This window comes from Biomphalaria glabrata, chromosome 15, assembly GCF_947242115.1.
Source record: "Biomphalaria glabrata chromosome 15, xgBioGlab47.1, whole genome shotgun sequence".
NCBI classification, from domain to species: Eukaryota; Metazoa; Mollusca; class Gastropoda; family Planorbidae; genus Biomphalaria; species Biomphalaria glabrata.
The window spans coordinates 21,715,473-21,732,498 of NC_074725.1; the positions used below are offsets into that span (position 1 = coordinate 21,715,473).

A 17,026-nucleotide genomic window follows, 5' to 3' on the forward strand; every position below is an offset into this window, starting at 1 on the left:
TTTTATATAGCGCTACTTTCATGCTTACAGCATGCTCAGAGTGGAGTGGGGGAGAGGGGGTATCTGGGAGTAGATTTTCTGTGCTGCCTTTAGGCTTCAGTAAACACAACTCTGCTCGAGTCTTGTGTCGGACCTCATAGGTAGCCAAGCTAAGCAGCCAAGTTCAAGCGTACTTAGTCTTTCGATCACGCTTCCCTGCTGCCTGAAAATTTGATAAGTGACCTGAAGCGAGACTGGGAAGTGTTTCGGTGGTCTGTACTAAGGTTTGTCTAGGACAGGACTGGTGGAACTTAAGACTTCATGTCTGCTAAACCAGGACTCCTTCATGAGTTTGGGATTTCTCTGGACCTCTCTTTTAGGCATAAGTGTAGCGTTCGCTAATTTGGGGGCAAGCAGGATTCCAACGATGCGCTTTGTATTTTCACAAATGTTCAATTTGCATGTTATTTTCGTCAAACCAGTCTTGTTGCTTCCATTTCGACTGACAGGAAACACAAATAGCCACAGTGTACACAGTCTTTTAGTGAATTCCAGCAGTTGTTCACGTCCTTGTTCATGTGCAGGCCTTTTAGTTCACTGTCTAGTTTGTTAATGAGATCTTGCTTGGTGTCTGGGTTTATGTGCTTATCAACATCTAGGCCCTTCGTTCTCCCCACCCCCTCCTCGTCCCCCATTTCTCAACTGGTTCAGGCATTGTTAAGGATCTTTGCGCACTGAGAAAGCTAAAAGCTTGAAATACGCTAAACAAAAACAATTTGTCAAAATCTCACAGATTTATTATTGTTAGTCTAGATCTATTACAAATTTAATTACATGACTGACCCAAATTAATTAATCAATAACAATCTATTTATAGTTATTTACGCGACAACATAATTCTCAACACAAAGTATAAGGGGGGCTTATTCAACTAATAACGCCTCATCTGCCAGCTATAATTACCTCCCCTTATTCGATACCAAACAAAATAATTAATTACCAATACGTAAGTAACTAATTGGTTAATTTGTTTTTTAGCGGCCTCCGAAAGGGGAAAAGACGCTATTAGTTTTGTGCGAAATGTCTGTCCGTCTGTCCGTCCGTCCCATTTAGATTTATATATAGGGTCAGCAATGTCTGAATACAGATTCGATTTTACTTTACTTTTTTAAATGTTTTAATTTAGCTGGACACAATTATTCATTTTAATTGAACTATGAAGTCGAATGAATATAAAAATTTTATTCCATGTAGAATACAAAATATAATTATGAAATAAATACAATATTAATATGATAAAAAATGATTATATACAAATTGAGGTTTTGGTAAGCATTTTTGTTGTTTGTTATTTGTAAATAAATACAAAAAAATTAACACAATATTTCGCTTTAGAGGCTTTTACCACAAACACCTTAAACTAAGTTTCAAATGTCTTTATTTTGACTGTAATCTGCATCAATTTACGTAGGTATTTGATAAGACAAGTGTGATTTGATACAAGCAAAATATTTTTTTAAAAAATACTTAAAAACTTATACAAGGGAAAGAACCGCACAATCACTAGCATATAAATATATCTCAGTGTTGCACGACTTATCTCCCATTTTCTACACATAGAACAAAATTAATTAATTAACATTAATTATTCTATATATAGAACAAAATTAATTAATTAACATTAATTATTTAATTAATTGGTTAATCTTTTTTATTGAATCATGTTTTATCATCGACAATGAATAATTGTTCAGTTTCAACTTCATCCGAGAAAATTGGAAATGGGAGAAATAATGTGTTCAAGATATGCACCAATAAGACACAAATGTATGGCAACAGTGTTCACTTAATTAAAGAGTGACATTCAAGTAGAATGAAATATAATTCACAAATACGCTAGTATAATCAACAAAGACTTTGTAACAAATATTAAAGCAAACTTTAGCCGTACCATTCGTACTACGTCTGCTACAAGCCACCGGGGATTTTTAGCACCTTACGGATCACTTTGTCAGCTTGCTGTTTTCTGTTTAGACTTCTGCAGCTTGAGTAAGACGTTGCTTAGCAACAGGAGTAGGCCGGAGCCAAACATACACGCTCCTCCGAGGTAGAAGGAGCTGTCGAAGGAACCCAATGCATCCCGGAGTGCACCTGTGGAGAGACCCAATAACCTTTACTGACAATCTAGTTTCAATATTTTTAAAAAAGACCAAAGCTTATACGAAGTGTAATTGTATCAATTAGTTTGGATTAGTCATGTATTGAAATGTTTAATAGATCTAGACCAGCAACAATAAATCTGTGCTGTTAATAATATTTAATAATATTTATTACTAAGGTAAAAAAAAAGTAAGCTTCTTATATCAACTGTCAGTCTGGTAAAAAGTTTGTACACGTGATTTCTCCCACAGCCAATCTCTGATCAAGCTGACATTTTTACATAAATAAAATAATAAATAAAAATTTTTTTAACCAATTAGTTAATAAACTATTGTTAATAAATTATTTTGTTTGGTATCTCAAACAAGAGAAAGAATTTGTAATTGACTGAAATGGTGGTATAACCTTAATTAGTCCCCTTTATACTTCACCACTCTAAATTGAAATAATTAATTACCAATAGTTAATTAGTCTATGCACACCTTAGGAGGAGGAGGGTGGATAAAGAAAATATTTTGTTCTTTTGTCACCTTCAGCCCATGGTAGAAATATTCGCGACCCTGATATGGCACTCTCCCAGGGCCCCGCGCACTGACCGCCTCTGCTAAGATTAATCTTATTTTATATGATACAGACGTTACTTCAAAAAAGAAGATGATTAGCCTACGTCCTACGCGTCATGCATTTAGTCATGCATAACCATTGACCTAAGCTCCGCCAAGTCACTGGTTTTCCTGGCTAGTTCAGGCAACCCATTCCATGCTCTAATAGCGCTAGGGAAGAAGGAGCTTTTGTACAAATTTGTCCTAGCATATGGGACGAGGAATGTGCCTTTATCTTTGTGTCTTTCAGAGTATTTTATTAAATTTTAACCACAATGATGTTGTTCAAGCTTCATTGTTGTCTTAGCCAACACAACTCTTACCTGCAAAAGGGGGACCCACGAGAGTCCCCATCCCTTGAAAGAATTTACTAATGCCCAGAGAACTAGGCATGACCTCTCTGCCCAGAATGTCCACAAGCACCACCATTTTTTGAGAGATGAAAGCCCCGGTCATGAATCCGTAGGCGCCACTGACCACGCAGTACATGGCGAAGCTGTCCAGCGAGGGAATTACGCAGGACGCTACGGCAATGAAGAAGAGCAGCATGTTGAAGACGTATGGGCGAAGTGGCCGGCATGCGGGGATGTCCATCACAAAGCCTGCAAAGCAAACATAAAAACAATAGGATAAAGCTTTAGTTATAATGACGAGTGTTTATTTAGTTACTTCATGAGCCAAGAAAACAAGTAACACTTAGAACTAGACTCTGTAGCTTCCTGAGCCAAGGAAAAAGTAACACTTAGAACTAGACTCTGTAACTTCTTGAGCCAAGGAAAAAGTAACACTTAGAACTAGACTCTGTAACTTCTTGAGCCAAGAAAAAAGTAACACTTAGAACTAGACTCTGTAACTTCTTGAGCCAAGAAAAAAGTAACACTTAGAACTAGACTCTGTAACTTCTTGAGCCAAGAAAAAAGTAACACTTAGAACTAGACTCTGTAACTTCTTGAGCCAAGAAAAAAGTAACACTTAGAACTAGACTCTGTAACTTCTTGAGCCAAGAAAAAAGTAACACTTAGAACTAGACTCTGTAACTTCTTGAGCCAAGAAAAAAGTAACACTTAGAACTAGACTCTGTAGCTTTTTGAGCCAAGAAAAAAGTAGCTCTTAGAACTAGACTCTGTACCTTCTTAAGCTAAGAAAAAAGTGAAACCTATAACTAGACTCTGTACCTTCGTGAGCCAAGAAAATGTAACACTTAGAACTAGACTCTGTAACTTCTAGACCCAATAATTGCGTGAGCCAATAAAAAAAGTAAGCCCTAGAACTTGACTCTATTATTACTCAGTTGTCTGGTTCTCTACTAAAATGGTCAAGGCCAATGGTCAAAGTTGCTTGTTAATGTTGTGACAATGTTAAATCTCAAGAGAACTATATAGCATCGGGATTCAAACTCAGAACTTATAACACTCTATGGCACTGAAGTTTAGCCACCATACTCCATTGGACCTAATAAAAACAAAATTGTTCTTAAAAAATACTTTTTTTAACGAAGGAATTGAAATACACACACACAGACATATATGTATTTAAATAAATACAGTCTTATATATACATCTATGATCTATTTATTTATATAAATACATATAATATTTAGACCCACCAATAGCTATTCTTCCAAATGTATCCAACGCACCGGATATAGTCAGCACCAAAGCCGCCTCTGTTTTTGTCAAACCTTTTGAGATGGCCATGGAAGGCAGAAAGGTGAAGGCCGTCTTGAAGGCAATCAGAAAGAATGTGTTGCTAAAGCAGAAAACCAGGAACGGGATGTTCCTCAGCAGGTGCCAGTGGAAGGTCTCAGCACCTTTCTCTGTTCCCTTTCTCTTGTGCTCCACAGGGAAGCAGACGGCCAGAGAAGATTGGCAGCAGTTTTTCCTGTGGCGCGACCTATCTCGCATCGATGTGCTTACTTCATGTTCATCTTGCAACTGTAAAGACTCTACATCGTCGTCCTTGATGAATGCATCAGATGGGCCGGAGAAGTTTCCACCATTGCCACATTTTCCCAGCTGGCTGGATTCTGTGACGACCATGTCATCACTGTCGTCCTGAACTCTAGACAATGCAACACCTTCCTCGGCATTAGTAAGTCTTTTCTTGTACAGCCTAAATAATGATTTATATATTTTTAAAATAATAATAAAAACTAATATTTTTAAAAAAGTCTTTTAGCACAAGGTTTCTTAGAAGGCAACAATTTCTTACTTAGGGTGTTTCTCAAACTTTTTCCTTAACGCAAGGGTTCTCAACCTGTGGATCGCGACACCTTTGGGGGTCGATTGATGATTTGCCAGGTGTCGCCTAAGACCATCGAAAATAGAGATTGTTTTTTTGTATATTCTAACGTTTAAAACTCGATATTGTACAAGCTCTTTTTCCCAATTAGAAGTTATAATGTTTTATTGTCATTCTAGGATAGATGTTTTAGACAACTGACTCAGAATGATCTGAAACATTTTAATGGTCACAGCATAACAATTTTTAACAGTTTAAATTAATGTAAAGTAATGCATACCGCAACTTAACACTAGTGTGGAATCATAGATATTATTTCAATGATGACGTCGTGATGAAATGAAAAAGCGAAAGTTAAAGTTAAAAATACGTCATCGCTTAATAGTAAATGTTATTGAAGATAGTATTTTCATTAGGGAACACCCCATGACAATGGTTCTTGCACAAAACAACATTAAGAAAAGAGAAGATAAATTCAATATGGTTTGACTTCAATAGTTTAAGAAGAAATTGAAAAATCCCAGTGCGTTATTTGTAAAATAGTTCTATAAACCGAATCTATGTAGCCGAAACAAATGCAATGTCATTTTGATACTCAACTTCCAAGCTTTGTCGACAGGATACCCAGTACTTTAAGGTAAAAACAGGTACAGATGTGATTCATCGACGAATATTAGTAACAAAGATACTGCCACAAGAATTACAAATAATTAAAAGCGTCACTGCATGGATCAAATGTAACATGACTATGTCTGAAACAATCTGATCCTTCCAAATGAAAGTTCAAATTGGCAAAACAAAAGTAGCAAATAATTTGTACTAGTTGCCAATCTTATCTGATCACTATGAACCTGACAAACCGTAAATGATAATTTCTGTGAAAGAACTTTTGCAAATCTACCAGATATACTGTTTGGACTTTCCAGAAGTTCATTTACAAAGTTGAAGAAGTTTTTGATACTTATCAGAAAGCATTGAGCTCATTACTAGCGATTAAGTAAAAAAAGATTTTTCTTTAATATCAGTTAAACAATTAGTGTTCAAGTGTTTGCAGTCATATTACGATTTGTCTGTATTTTTCTCCATTTTAAAAAAAATTATTTTCGCGAAACGTGGTTTTTCAGCTTTTTAGTCATGAAGTCCAAAATCCAAATAAAGAAATAAATGGAAAGAAAAAATGTGCAATACTAAGATCCTTGCGCGAGCAGGTATTCCAAGCATCTTTACAGCCCTCAGACAACGCCGCTTGCGCTGGCTTGGAAATGTTCGCCGGATGACTCGCGACTGGCTCAAGAAAAACTGGTCGCTCCCATCTCCTTTACATAAATGTAATAGAACGGGACCTCAAATCAGTGAACATCAATACTGACCATTGGGAAGAAATAGCTCTAGACTGCAACAGATGGAGAGAGATAGTGACCAAGAAAGCTATAGACAGCGAAAGAACATGGGCCTCAGCTCTGAAAGAAAAACGTACAGTGCGAAATAAGGCCAGCTCCTCTACCACCGAAGCGAAAGTCACCTTAACCTGCGATATTTGTGGACGGGAGTGTCTCTCCAACACAGGGCTCCACAGCCACATGAGGAAGTGTTTGGGATGATCCATAGTCGTTCTACGACTGAAGGAAGCCAACAACAATAGAATGACAAATATGGACGTTAGGTCAGACGGAAAGACATCTAAACACTTACTTCTCAGCGTTGAGGAACTTGAGATGCATTCTGAGTGGTCTGAACAGCATTGACGTGACCAGTCCGTTCAGCTCCAAAGCCCCGATGACCAAAAATGCTCCCTGAGAAAACACACAGAAAAACGTATTTTTACTTCATTGGATAAGAAAAAAAAACTCTTTTTAAAAATGTAAACTTTTAGGGGCATGAAAAGATCTATTGAGGTTCTTTTAGGGGCATGAAAAGATCGAGTGAGGATCTTTTAGGGGCATGAAAAGATGAAATAAAGGTTTAGGGGCATGAAAAGATCGAGTGAGGATCTTTTAGGGGCATGAAAAGATGAAATAAAGGTTTAGGGGCATGAAAAGATCGAGTGATGCTCTTTCAGGGGCATGAAAAGATGAAATAAAGGTTTAAGGGCATGAAAAGATCGAGTGAGGATCTTTTAGGGGCATGAAAAGATGAAATAAAGGTTTAGGGACACGAAAAGATCGTGAGGCTCTTTTAGGGGCATGAAAGAAGGAAATATAGTTTTAGGGGCATGAAAAGATCGAGTGAGACTCTTTTAGGGTATGAAAAGATCGACTGAGGCTCTTTCAGAGCATGAAAAGATGAAATAAAGTTTTAGGGGCATGAAAAGATCAAGTGAGGCTCTTTTAGGGGCATGAAAAGATCGAGTGAGGCTCTTTTAGGGGCATGAAAAGATCGAGTGAAGCTTCTCGATGTGCATTTTCATTTCCATTGGAGATTTTCGTACATGGCGAAAAAACCTATAAATAGCAATCCTTTTGGTGTATCCGGTGTAGAACAATGGCGGGAAGTGTTGATAGTTGAAATGATTGTTTTGATGTACAATGAAGAGCAACAGAATACATGTATTGAAACTCTTCATTTTGGGACTTTTATTCAGTTGTCAAGTTTGAAGATCAATTTAGCGTCCTTGACATTGCTTAGTTTATCGTGAACAGCTCCAATCAAGAAAAATCTTCAAGGAAAAAAATCTAAAGTAAAATGACAATAAAAAACCATTTCTGTTAAGCTGTTGCTATAATAGGAAGACATTTTTGATATTATGAACTATACGAAAGGACACGAGGTACACAGCTCACCATAAAGCCATACATCTCAAAGAGAAACTGAACTAGCGGGACGATGGCGAAAGCGCCAAAGCCAACTCCCGAAGATGACAAGCCATGAGCGAGACTTCGATGTTTGTCGAAATAAAGATTGATCAGAAGTACAGTGGACATTAGGCCTCGACCAAAACCTGCCATAAAAAAATATCATTGTTACCATTAATAATATAAACTTTATTTTTTAAATTTCTCACACGCCTATGATAAAATGCAAAAGAGATAATTTCGTATAATCGTTAATTTCAGTGCAAGTGGTCGTCTGACCTATATGAAACACGTTTAATATTGCACTGATTGATGTAGAAACCATATAAAAGAAAATTATGATTGCGTGCTAATCGTATTGTTTTTTTACGAGTTTGCGACCTCCGGAAGTATAAGCGCATCAGATGAGGAAAAGAAACTGAGCATCAAGACGAAATGTCTTATGTAAGAATAGTACATTGCAGTTATTTATTTATTATTTTGTGTGTAGGACACAGCCAGGATTTAAGGCATCTTTTTTATATTTAGCGCTCTGAAGTAGCTTATACATTTTCCATTTCATATTGTTCACATAGTTCAATATTTGACACAATTTTTTTTTATTTCAAAACTTATATGAACTCCCTCTGTCTGTCCGGTAAAAGTTTGTACATGTTATTTCTCCCTCACCCATTCTCGAATCAAGTTGAAACCTTGCATAATTATTCATTGCACCTGACCGAACATAAATCAATTTAAGAATAAACAATTAGTCAATTAATATTTTTATATTGAAAATAGGTGAATAAATACTATTTTATGAAAGATGTGGATGTATATATGGATTTATTCTCGTTGTCTGTTTTTCTCCCTCTTCCCATTCTCGGATCAAGTTGAAATTTTGTAAAATTATTAATATATGACTATACATGTATCAATAAAAAAAATCAACCTATTAGTTTATCCATTAGTAGTAATTAACTATTTTGTTTAATACAGCAGGAAGGGAGTTAAATCCTGCATTCTTAAGATAAATGGCAGTAGCTAATGGTTCTTTCCCTTAGATAAGATTTGTATTTTTTTAATTCTTTATTCTTTTGCTTGTTTAATGGTAATGGATGTTCATTTATTTCTACTCCTCAGTCGGATTTAGGTGATTGATTTATTGACATTAGACATTGCTCGTCCAGGCTTACCTCCTAGAAGAGTTGTAGAGAAATATAAGAAGTAGACGTTGGGGGCTAAGCCGTTCAGAAGTAAACCAGTGGACGTCAGTAATGTTGCCATTATCAGAGTGGTCCTCACACTGTAACGACTCACCAGAGCTCCTGTGATCGGCCCTGAAAAAAACAACAACAACAAAGAATTATAGGTAAGTCTCAGTATTGTTTTCCTTTCCACAGTTTGAGAATAATTTTTTTTCCTGAATTATTTTTATGCTGTGTTAAAAGTTAAATCTGGATAGTTAACTATACTGCTAAATAAATTGTTATACTAAAGGAATTATTTTTTGTTTACATAATCACAGATGAAATAGTTAACTTATTGCACTTATTGTACTTATTCCATCAGATGATGCCAAAATTAAATTAAATATCATTACAGTGGATCCCTGGACATTTTGGGATCATGGGAAATGAAAAGCCGGATAAAAAATCATCAAAGGCAGGATCATCTATGGAACAACCAGATAGACGTGTTAACTACCTCACCCTAAGGTCAATAATAGTCAACAACCACAAAAAGGAGTGGCTCAACTAATGGGCATCAGGAAACACAGGCAGAGCCATGTACAAAGAAATGACCATGCCAAACAAACTGGTCAGTATTAACTTTCTTCCCCCGCAAAGAGCAATCTACAATCTTTCTATTAAGAACAGGACACGCACATCTATTAAATTACCATCTGAACAAAATAAATCCCACACACCTACCCCTTTGTAGACACAGGCCCACCCCTTATGAAACCATAAACCATATTCTCTTTGAATGCCCCCTCCTAATCCACTTTAGGCAGACCCTACTACCATTTCATCCCAACATAACCAAGACTCTTTACAGCAGTGCTGAACAACTGAAGAAAACAGCACACTATTTTTCCTTGGCACAGTCTGCAAAAGAGCTGACAGCTCAGCAGCAAAAAGATGGTTAGAAGAGGTACGAATAGTACAACAGTGAATTTTATGAATACTGAGCGTGAAAGTTGATGAGATAAGTTTTGTGAAGTCAAGTAATGGTCTTAGTAATATGACCTTGTTTACACGTGAAGTTACAAAGTGAACAAAGTATATATATATAGATATGTATTGAATTAAAATCTGTGTACATTATATTTATCTATTATCTTCATGAACGGACGTTGTATTCTTTTTTATGTAAATAAACATCATATTATATCACGTTCGCATTTACTTCCCAGTTCCTGTAATTGTTGATAGTCCGGTCTTCGGACTGTAATGCTGCGTACATTTGATATGCCTACAAGCATCCTACAAATAAATGTCATGATAGTAGACAGTAATCATTGATGGATGCATGGTCGAGAAGCTAAGTACGCTTGAACTTGACTTATCTGCGTATGAAGTGGGCTCGATATTCGACACCCGACTTGAGCAGATTTGTGTTTACTGAGCGCCTAAAGGCAGCACGGAAAACCTTCTCCCAGATACCTCTCCACAAATGAGATTGGACCATAGCGCTCTGAGCATGCTATAAGCATGAAAGTGGTGCTATATAAAAGCTATAATTTAATTTAATATACGTATCTGCTCTGCCATTGAATAAAAAAAAACGTGCTTACCCATGCAGAAATTGAGGGTTGACATGAGGGACATAGGCCAGGCAGTCATTTGAGCGCTAGAGCCAAACCTTTCCTGATACTGTAAGAAGAACAAGCCTTCGCTGCGACCTATTCCACCTAAACAAAAACAACGATTTCAGGGCTAAGACATTGAGGATGGAAAAAATCATTGAGAAAGACATGCACAAATGAGAAACATTACGGGAAATAATGATGATGAGAAACAGAAAGGATGAAAAGTGTAATTAGTTGTTTTGAGGCAAGATTTTCTAACATAAAACCCAACATTGAATTATTCAAAACGGAAAATCTAACCCTTTGGTACATTTTTTTTCAAACAATTACTATAAAGATAAAAGATCAGTACCTTATTTATTCACTAATACGCCCAGTGTGCTCTAAGAAGACCTAGAAAAACGTTCTTCAATCTTTTAATAATGTCGATTTCTTAAAATAAAATTACATTGACGCCTCACCGATTTATCAGACGAGTGGGTCTGTAAGCTACGGGGACAGGCGTTTTACTGCATGGAGTCCAACGGTTTGAGAAACAATGGGTACAAATTTTGAACAACACAAAAAAAAAAAAAAAAAAAACAAGAAAAAAAAATTTAAACTATTCTAATTTGCATATATATATATATATACATAGAGAGAGACCTATATATTGTTGTTGTTTATGTCCTTACTTTATCGAACGCTAACCCGTATACTGTTCTCTTTTAACACTAAAAGATGTTTATAATGAAAAACCAACTCAATGAAAATAATGTCCATGGAAAAGTTGTGATAAAACATATGTATATACTCTGCACTGGGATAGTGCATCAGATAAAACGCGAGTCTCTTGTAGAATGAAATTTAGAGCATAACGGTTATTTATAAATACATCCACAAACCAAATAAGTAATTATATACATGTACACACCTTTGTCAGTTAAAAATATATTTTTCAGAAATATTATTATTCAGGCCCTAATCATAATAATAATAATAATAATAATCTTTATTATCCGTAAGGAAATTTGTCTTACAATTTGTGCATTACCAAACAAAAAACATTATAACTATAAGAAACCAAAGTGTACATTCACACCAGACTCACTCATAATTTACATGTGACAAAGTTTGTACCAGATTGTTCTTATTTAATGATTTGATTGCCAGGGGAACAAAAGAGTGTTTGTGTCTGTTTGTCTTTGCTATCGGTGTCTTGTATCTCTTTTGTGATGGTAAAATCACAAAATCCTGACACAAAGGATGATTCTTTATTTCAAGGATCTTGTTAGCTTTTTTATAGATGTTTGTCTCAAACAACTGCCCAAATGGGGTTTGTTTTTTGCCAATGATTTTGCCAGCAGCATTGAGGATTCTATTAAGTTTATTCCTATTTTTAATGCTCAGATTGCCATACCAGGCAGTGATATTGAAACTGAAAACATTGCAGATGTGAGCGTGATAAAACATAGCCAAGGCCTTTTCGCTAACATTAAACGAGGACAGTTTTCTTAGTAGTCGTAATCTTTGCTGCCCTTTTTTGCTGATATAATCAGTATTTGCAGTAAAATTTAGTTTATTGTCTAGGATAGTACCAAGGTATTTAAAGGTTTGCACAATTTCAATAGTCTCTCCAGCTACAGAAACAATATCATTTTCCTTCTTGTCCCTGCGAAAATCGATTATCATTTCTTTGGTTTTTTTTACATTTAATAATAAAAAATTATCTTTACAGTATTCTTCAATGTGTTCTAATTCTTTGAAATACTCATTTACGTCTGAGCTCTCTGAGAGCAGGGCAAGAAGAGCCGCATCATCAGCGAATTTTGTGAAGGAGCAACAAGAACTATCGGATTGAAAATCATTGGTGTACAAAATGAACCACAAAGGCGATGTCACAGCCCCCTGGGGCGCCCCTGTGTTAACTATGCGTTCATTAGATATAACATTGTTTACCCTAACCCTCTGAGCTCTCTGGGTCAAAAATTCATTAGCCCATAGTATTATGTATGGACTAATCTGCAACGCTTTCATCTTTTCAATGAGTAAATGAAGTTGTATAGTGTTAAAAGCTGATGAGAAATCAATAAAGAACAATCTTACATAAGTGTTCGGTAAGTCCAGATGTTTGTAGACACAGTTTAAAATAAAATATAAAAATCATATCTGTCTTCAAAATCTTTTAATGAGCTTCGACGTGTGGTGCTCCTCTGAATATGGCATCCGAGATGTGATTTACAGTACTCCCTCCTTTTGCTACGCCTATGCCTTAGAAGCTTCACAAGCTTTCCCAATCTTCATTTTCTCTTGTTTTTCTTGAGGTTCCATTATATCACCCCCAGATGTCTCCATATTTCTATCTCTTTTTTTCTGTTACCAAAACTTGCTAAGGATTCTTAAGCGGATCTTAAAAATCAAAATGTTATTACAGGTAGATAATGGTATGAAAATCCCCCCCCCCCCAAAAAAAAAAAAAAAAAAACCTCCATAAATTATTATTGTTATACCAAATAGAAAAGCTAATCGTCTGACAATTCGCATGTGGTAGTACCTGAATACAATTAAAACGTAATTCTTGTTTTTAATTTACCTACTATCATATGATGGAAGAAACTGGCTGCAACTATCACCCATCCATAGCCACCGTCTGGAGCCTTCTGTAGCACACTACTTTTTCCTGTTTCCGGTTGGTTCTCCTCGTTTCCTTCTTCATCTTTCGCCTCGATGGTGTCATTCTTTTGACTTGTATCTGTCTGTCAGATTCCCAACACAGTATAACAAGAAAATATTACAAGAAAAATTGTAAAAAAATCCTTTTTTTTTTTTTTAAATAAAAAGCTTATCTAAAGGGGAAGAACTCAATCTTTAAAACTATATCTACCAATAATTTACAAGTTATTTCCCTTATTCGATACCAAACAAAATGATTAATTACCATTAGTCAAATGTCTAATTAAATATATTTTGCTTATAGATTCAAGTTTTGTTAGGTACAATAAATAATTGTTTAAAGTGTCAACTTGATCGGAGAATGCGTGAGGGAGAAATAGGGTTAACAATCAAATAATAATTAAATAAACAATAACAACAAGGGGACTAAACCCAACACATTTTGTAATATCTGTGAATACTGAAGTATTAGTTTCCCTTGTTGGTATTAATCAAAATAAGGAATTACTTGTAATTAATTGTCTAATTGGTTGCTTTTTAGCAGCCCCCGAAAGGTGAAAAGACGCTATTAGTTTTTGTGTGGAATGTCCGTCCGTCCGTCCCGTTTACATCTCGTAAACTAGAAAAGATAGTGAAAATCCGACATCACAATATTTTAGGCTATTCTAAGTTCTGATGCAACGGGTACCTTTTTTTCTTTTCTGAAAGGGAAAAATCTAATTTTTTAAATCACTCATGCAAGCAGTTTTTTTTTCATAAAAATACACCACTTTTACAACTATTCACTATATATAGTAACAAACAGGGAGGCCCCTTAGTAGGGGAAACTACTGTTACCATATTTTTAACACATTTATGCAAACGGTTTTAGATTTTTTGTCAAACAAAATTGTTGTTTTACATTTGTATTGCTAAGTTAAGTAAGTTCTGTTATAGTAAATACTACATTTACAAAAAAAAAATGTTTACTTTTTTTTAAGAGAAAAAGATTTATTTAGTATGCATATAAGTTGGACATAATTTAGAACAGCAATTAATAAGTAGTTTTTCATATTATCATATCATATATGCCATAGGTACACCCTCATCCTTTGGTCTGCAGACCGCTGGGGCACCACATAACCTTCTTTCTCCATTCTTCTCTGTCATTTGTCTTTGATAGAATTTCATTCTGATCTTCTTTCTGAAAATATTGAAACCTGCCTTTTTACCTGTCTGGGTGGACCACTTCGGGGGCCGATTTTGAGTTTGTGTTTCCACACAAACTGTCTTTGTAACCTTGTTTAAAATTGATTCTTGTTTTGTCTATGTCAATGAATAATTGTGCGAATTTTCAGCTTGATCCGAGAATGGGTGTTGGATAAATAACGTGTACACACTTTTTACCAGACAGACAGAGTTGATAAAAGCTTTGTAAAAAATCATTTTGAAATAACAAAGCTTATATTAAGCATAGTTGTTTCAATTACATTTGATCTGTCGTGTAATGAAATTTGTAATAGCTCTAGAATAACAAAACAAAAGCATTTATAAAAATAAAAAAAGGGGCTACGACCTGAATTTAAACTCATGACTCAAGCCTTCTTAGGCTTCTATGCAAATGGAAGTCATATAGTTATGTATTGTTTCTATAGTGTGGCCCTATTTTTCATGTTGGGTTCACTGCGACTGAGACGACGACATATTTCAGCTTATACCAACACTTCAGTCTCTTGTAATTTCCCTCGTTTGAGATAACAAACCAAATAATTAAATACCAATAGTTAATTAACTATTTTTTTTTTGTTGCCAGGTAAAAGAAATAATTGTGCAAAATTTCAGCTTGATCCGAGATTGGATGTGGGAGAAATAACGTGTACAAACTTTTTACCAGACAGATAGAGTGAATTGATATAAGCTTTGTAAAAACGTTATCAAATATCTTAGTATCAGCCATAAATCCTTCAACTATCAATTTGTGCCTCTTGAGTGTCTATTTTATATTTTCTTTAATCTACTCCCTTTCTTCAAAAATTTGCATAAATATTATTTACTACTTTTTTTTCGGTTTCTCAAGAATGTTATTACCGAAGGTGGATCAGACTGACGCCCTGCTTGTTCATGGCCGCGTTCTTGTATGTAGGGGCTTTGAGAGTAAACCCTGACGATAAATCAGGAGCCGGCCACCCTAAGGCAGCTTGTAGCACACAGCGCTACACAATGCAGAACCCTCGAAGTCGCTGATTCCAAATTGTATCGGCACCTCTAGACACATCCGCTGTGTCGATGGAACTGCTGTGTGGACGATGTAGTTCGGGTCATAACCGATATCATGTCTATGAGATCATCAATAGTCGGTTCGCGAAAGAAGGCCATACATTGCCTTGTAAATAAATCTTAAAAAGCATATTTATAGTTATGAAGATGAAATTATGTCCATGTTTGTGTTTGTTTCTTTGTTGAGATTTCATTCACTCTCCTAATCAAATGAAACTGACCTATACATCAATTAGTTTATTACACTCACGTGTTCACCAGGAACTCCAGCTGCGCCGATCTGGTCCGGTGTTAGTTGGACATCTGCCCTGTCTAAAAATTCTTCCTGACTCTGATAGTGATCAGAACTGGACAGGTCCTCTTTCCCCATATCTGATATAAATATATACACCACGTTGGTTAGTCCGAATGTAGTTTATATCTTAATATAGTTTATATCATAATATAGTTTATATCTTACTTTATTACGCAATCGGTTTTATCCATAGAAAGTTTTTGTTGTCACAGCTACAGCGTCAACATTTCGTCTTTTTCGGTTAATGGTTATTGTCAAAACATCTTTTGATTGTTCGTTAAAAATGTTTATTAAGAACTGTTCTTATTATCAAAGAGAACATACGGAAGACTACAAGAGAATCAACAAAGTTATATACTTTTGAGAACAAACAAATAAAAAAGAGGTAAAGTTCATGCGTCCTTTAAAATAAATGAAAATCTTATTCCCAGCTGGTACATCCAAAATAAAACAACACTCTCAGCATTGAAAATATATTTTAAGAGTGGGCTATGAATGACTATGAAGCATATAAATGCGTGAGTAAAGGACAACTCCAGTTCTCGTGTTTTATTCTATTGAAATGCTCGCAATCAGTAGAAAAAAAAGCACAAAAAGAAACACAATTGTCTTCATAACTTTGTTCTATGCTTCAAGGTAATTACTACAGTGTTTAATGGGGTTAAAGTAAGCTTTCACATGCCCAGAGGACTGTCACCTGATGCAGTGACTAAGCAGATCTGGGAAATGTAGGCCACGCATGGGCGAGAGAAGAAAGTGAGTTACTGACAAAACTTATGTAGAATCAGTGAGTACAATAAGTAACCATAGGCCTTGGCGTTACATAAAATAAAAAAAAAAAAAAGACAAATATTACAAGTGAAGCTTACCTCGGTGTTATCTCAATTTTGTTATCAACTTGCCTGTCCTGTTTCAAGTCATTCTTACCTATAGGACACATGATATCAATACGTACTTATATTTATTGGAGGCTCTGACGTTTGGTTTGCGTAGTAGTCATGTACACATCTTACTTACATTAATAAAATTGCAATTACCGCCCTTGTTGTTGCGTCTTTTCTATTACCTCCCTTTTATGCTCAAACCCACTAGGCTTTGACGTAGCTACACGGTGATTGTGTGTTAGCGCGGTGCTTATCCGGGTCAACGCACAATGTGCACACTAATTGTTCGTGATTATAATTGACCACAGAATACGAGAGAAATGTGTCGCCAGAGCATTTCATGTTACAACAAAGGTCGAAGTAGAATCTTG

General features: G+C 35.6%; 1 protein-coding gene across 3 annotated transcripts; it reads right to left on the minus strand.

The window, feature by feature from the left end:
* Nucleotides 1-1,201: 1,201 nt before the first annotated feature.
* On the minus strand, nucleotides 1,202-16,885 carry LOC106058947 (monocarboxylate transporter 12-B-like). 3 transcript variants are annotated; one of them, XM_056012985.1, is made up of 10 exons: nucleotides 16,641-16,885; nucleotides 15,727-15,848; nucleotides 13,141-13,303; nucleotides 10,554-10,670; nucleotides 8,950-9,093; nucleotides 7,763-7,920; nucleotides 6,675-6,775; nucleotides 4,348-4,853; nucleotides 3,065-3,343; nucleotides 1,202-2,130 (listed from the first exon to the last, which is right to left on the minus strand). In XM_056012985.1, the coding sequence occupies exons 2-10, from the start codon at nucleotides 15,844-15,846 to the stop codon at nucleotides 1,991-1,993; spliced, it is 1,728 nt and encodes a 575-aa protein (XP_055868960.1). In that variant the 5' UTR covers nucleotides 15,847-15,848; nucleotides 16,641-16,885; the 3' UTR covers nucleotides 1,202-1,990. The 3 variants fall into 3 exon arrangements, with proteins under 3 accessions (XP_055868960.1, XP_055868961.1, XP_055868962.1); XM_056012986.1 differs by lacking the exon at nucleotides 16,641-16,885 and adding an exon at nucleotides 15,937-16,594; XM_056012987.1 differs by lacking the exon at nucleotides 16,641-16,885 and having other exon boundaries at nucleotides 13,145-13,303.
* Nucleotides 16,886-17,026: the final 141 nt, after the last annotated feature.

Bases quoted from the DNA above. Each gene is read 5' to 3' on its own strand.
- LOC106058947 (XM_056012985.1), bottom strand. From the start codon at position 15,846: ATGGGGAAAGAGGACCTGTCCAGTTCTGATCACTATCAGAGTCAGGAA. The intron at 13,304-15,726 runs GTGAGTGTAATA...GGAATCTGACAG, and splicing joins CTGGAGTTCCTGGTGAACAC to ACAGATACAAGTCAAAAGAA. The intron at 3,344-4,347 runs GTGGGTCTAAAT...TTTGCTTTGCAG, and splicing joins ATTTGGAAGAATAGCTATTG to GCTTTGTGATGGACATCCCC.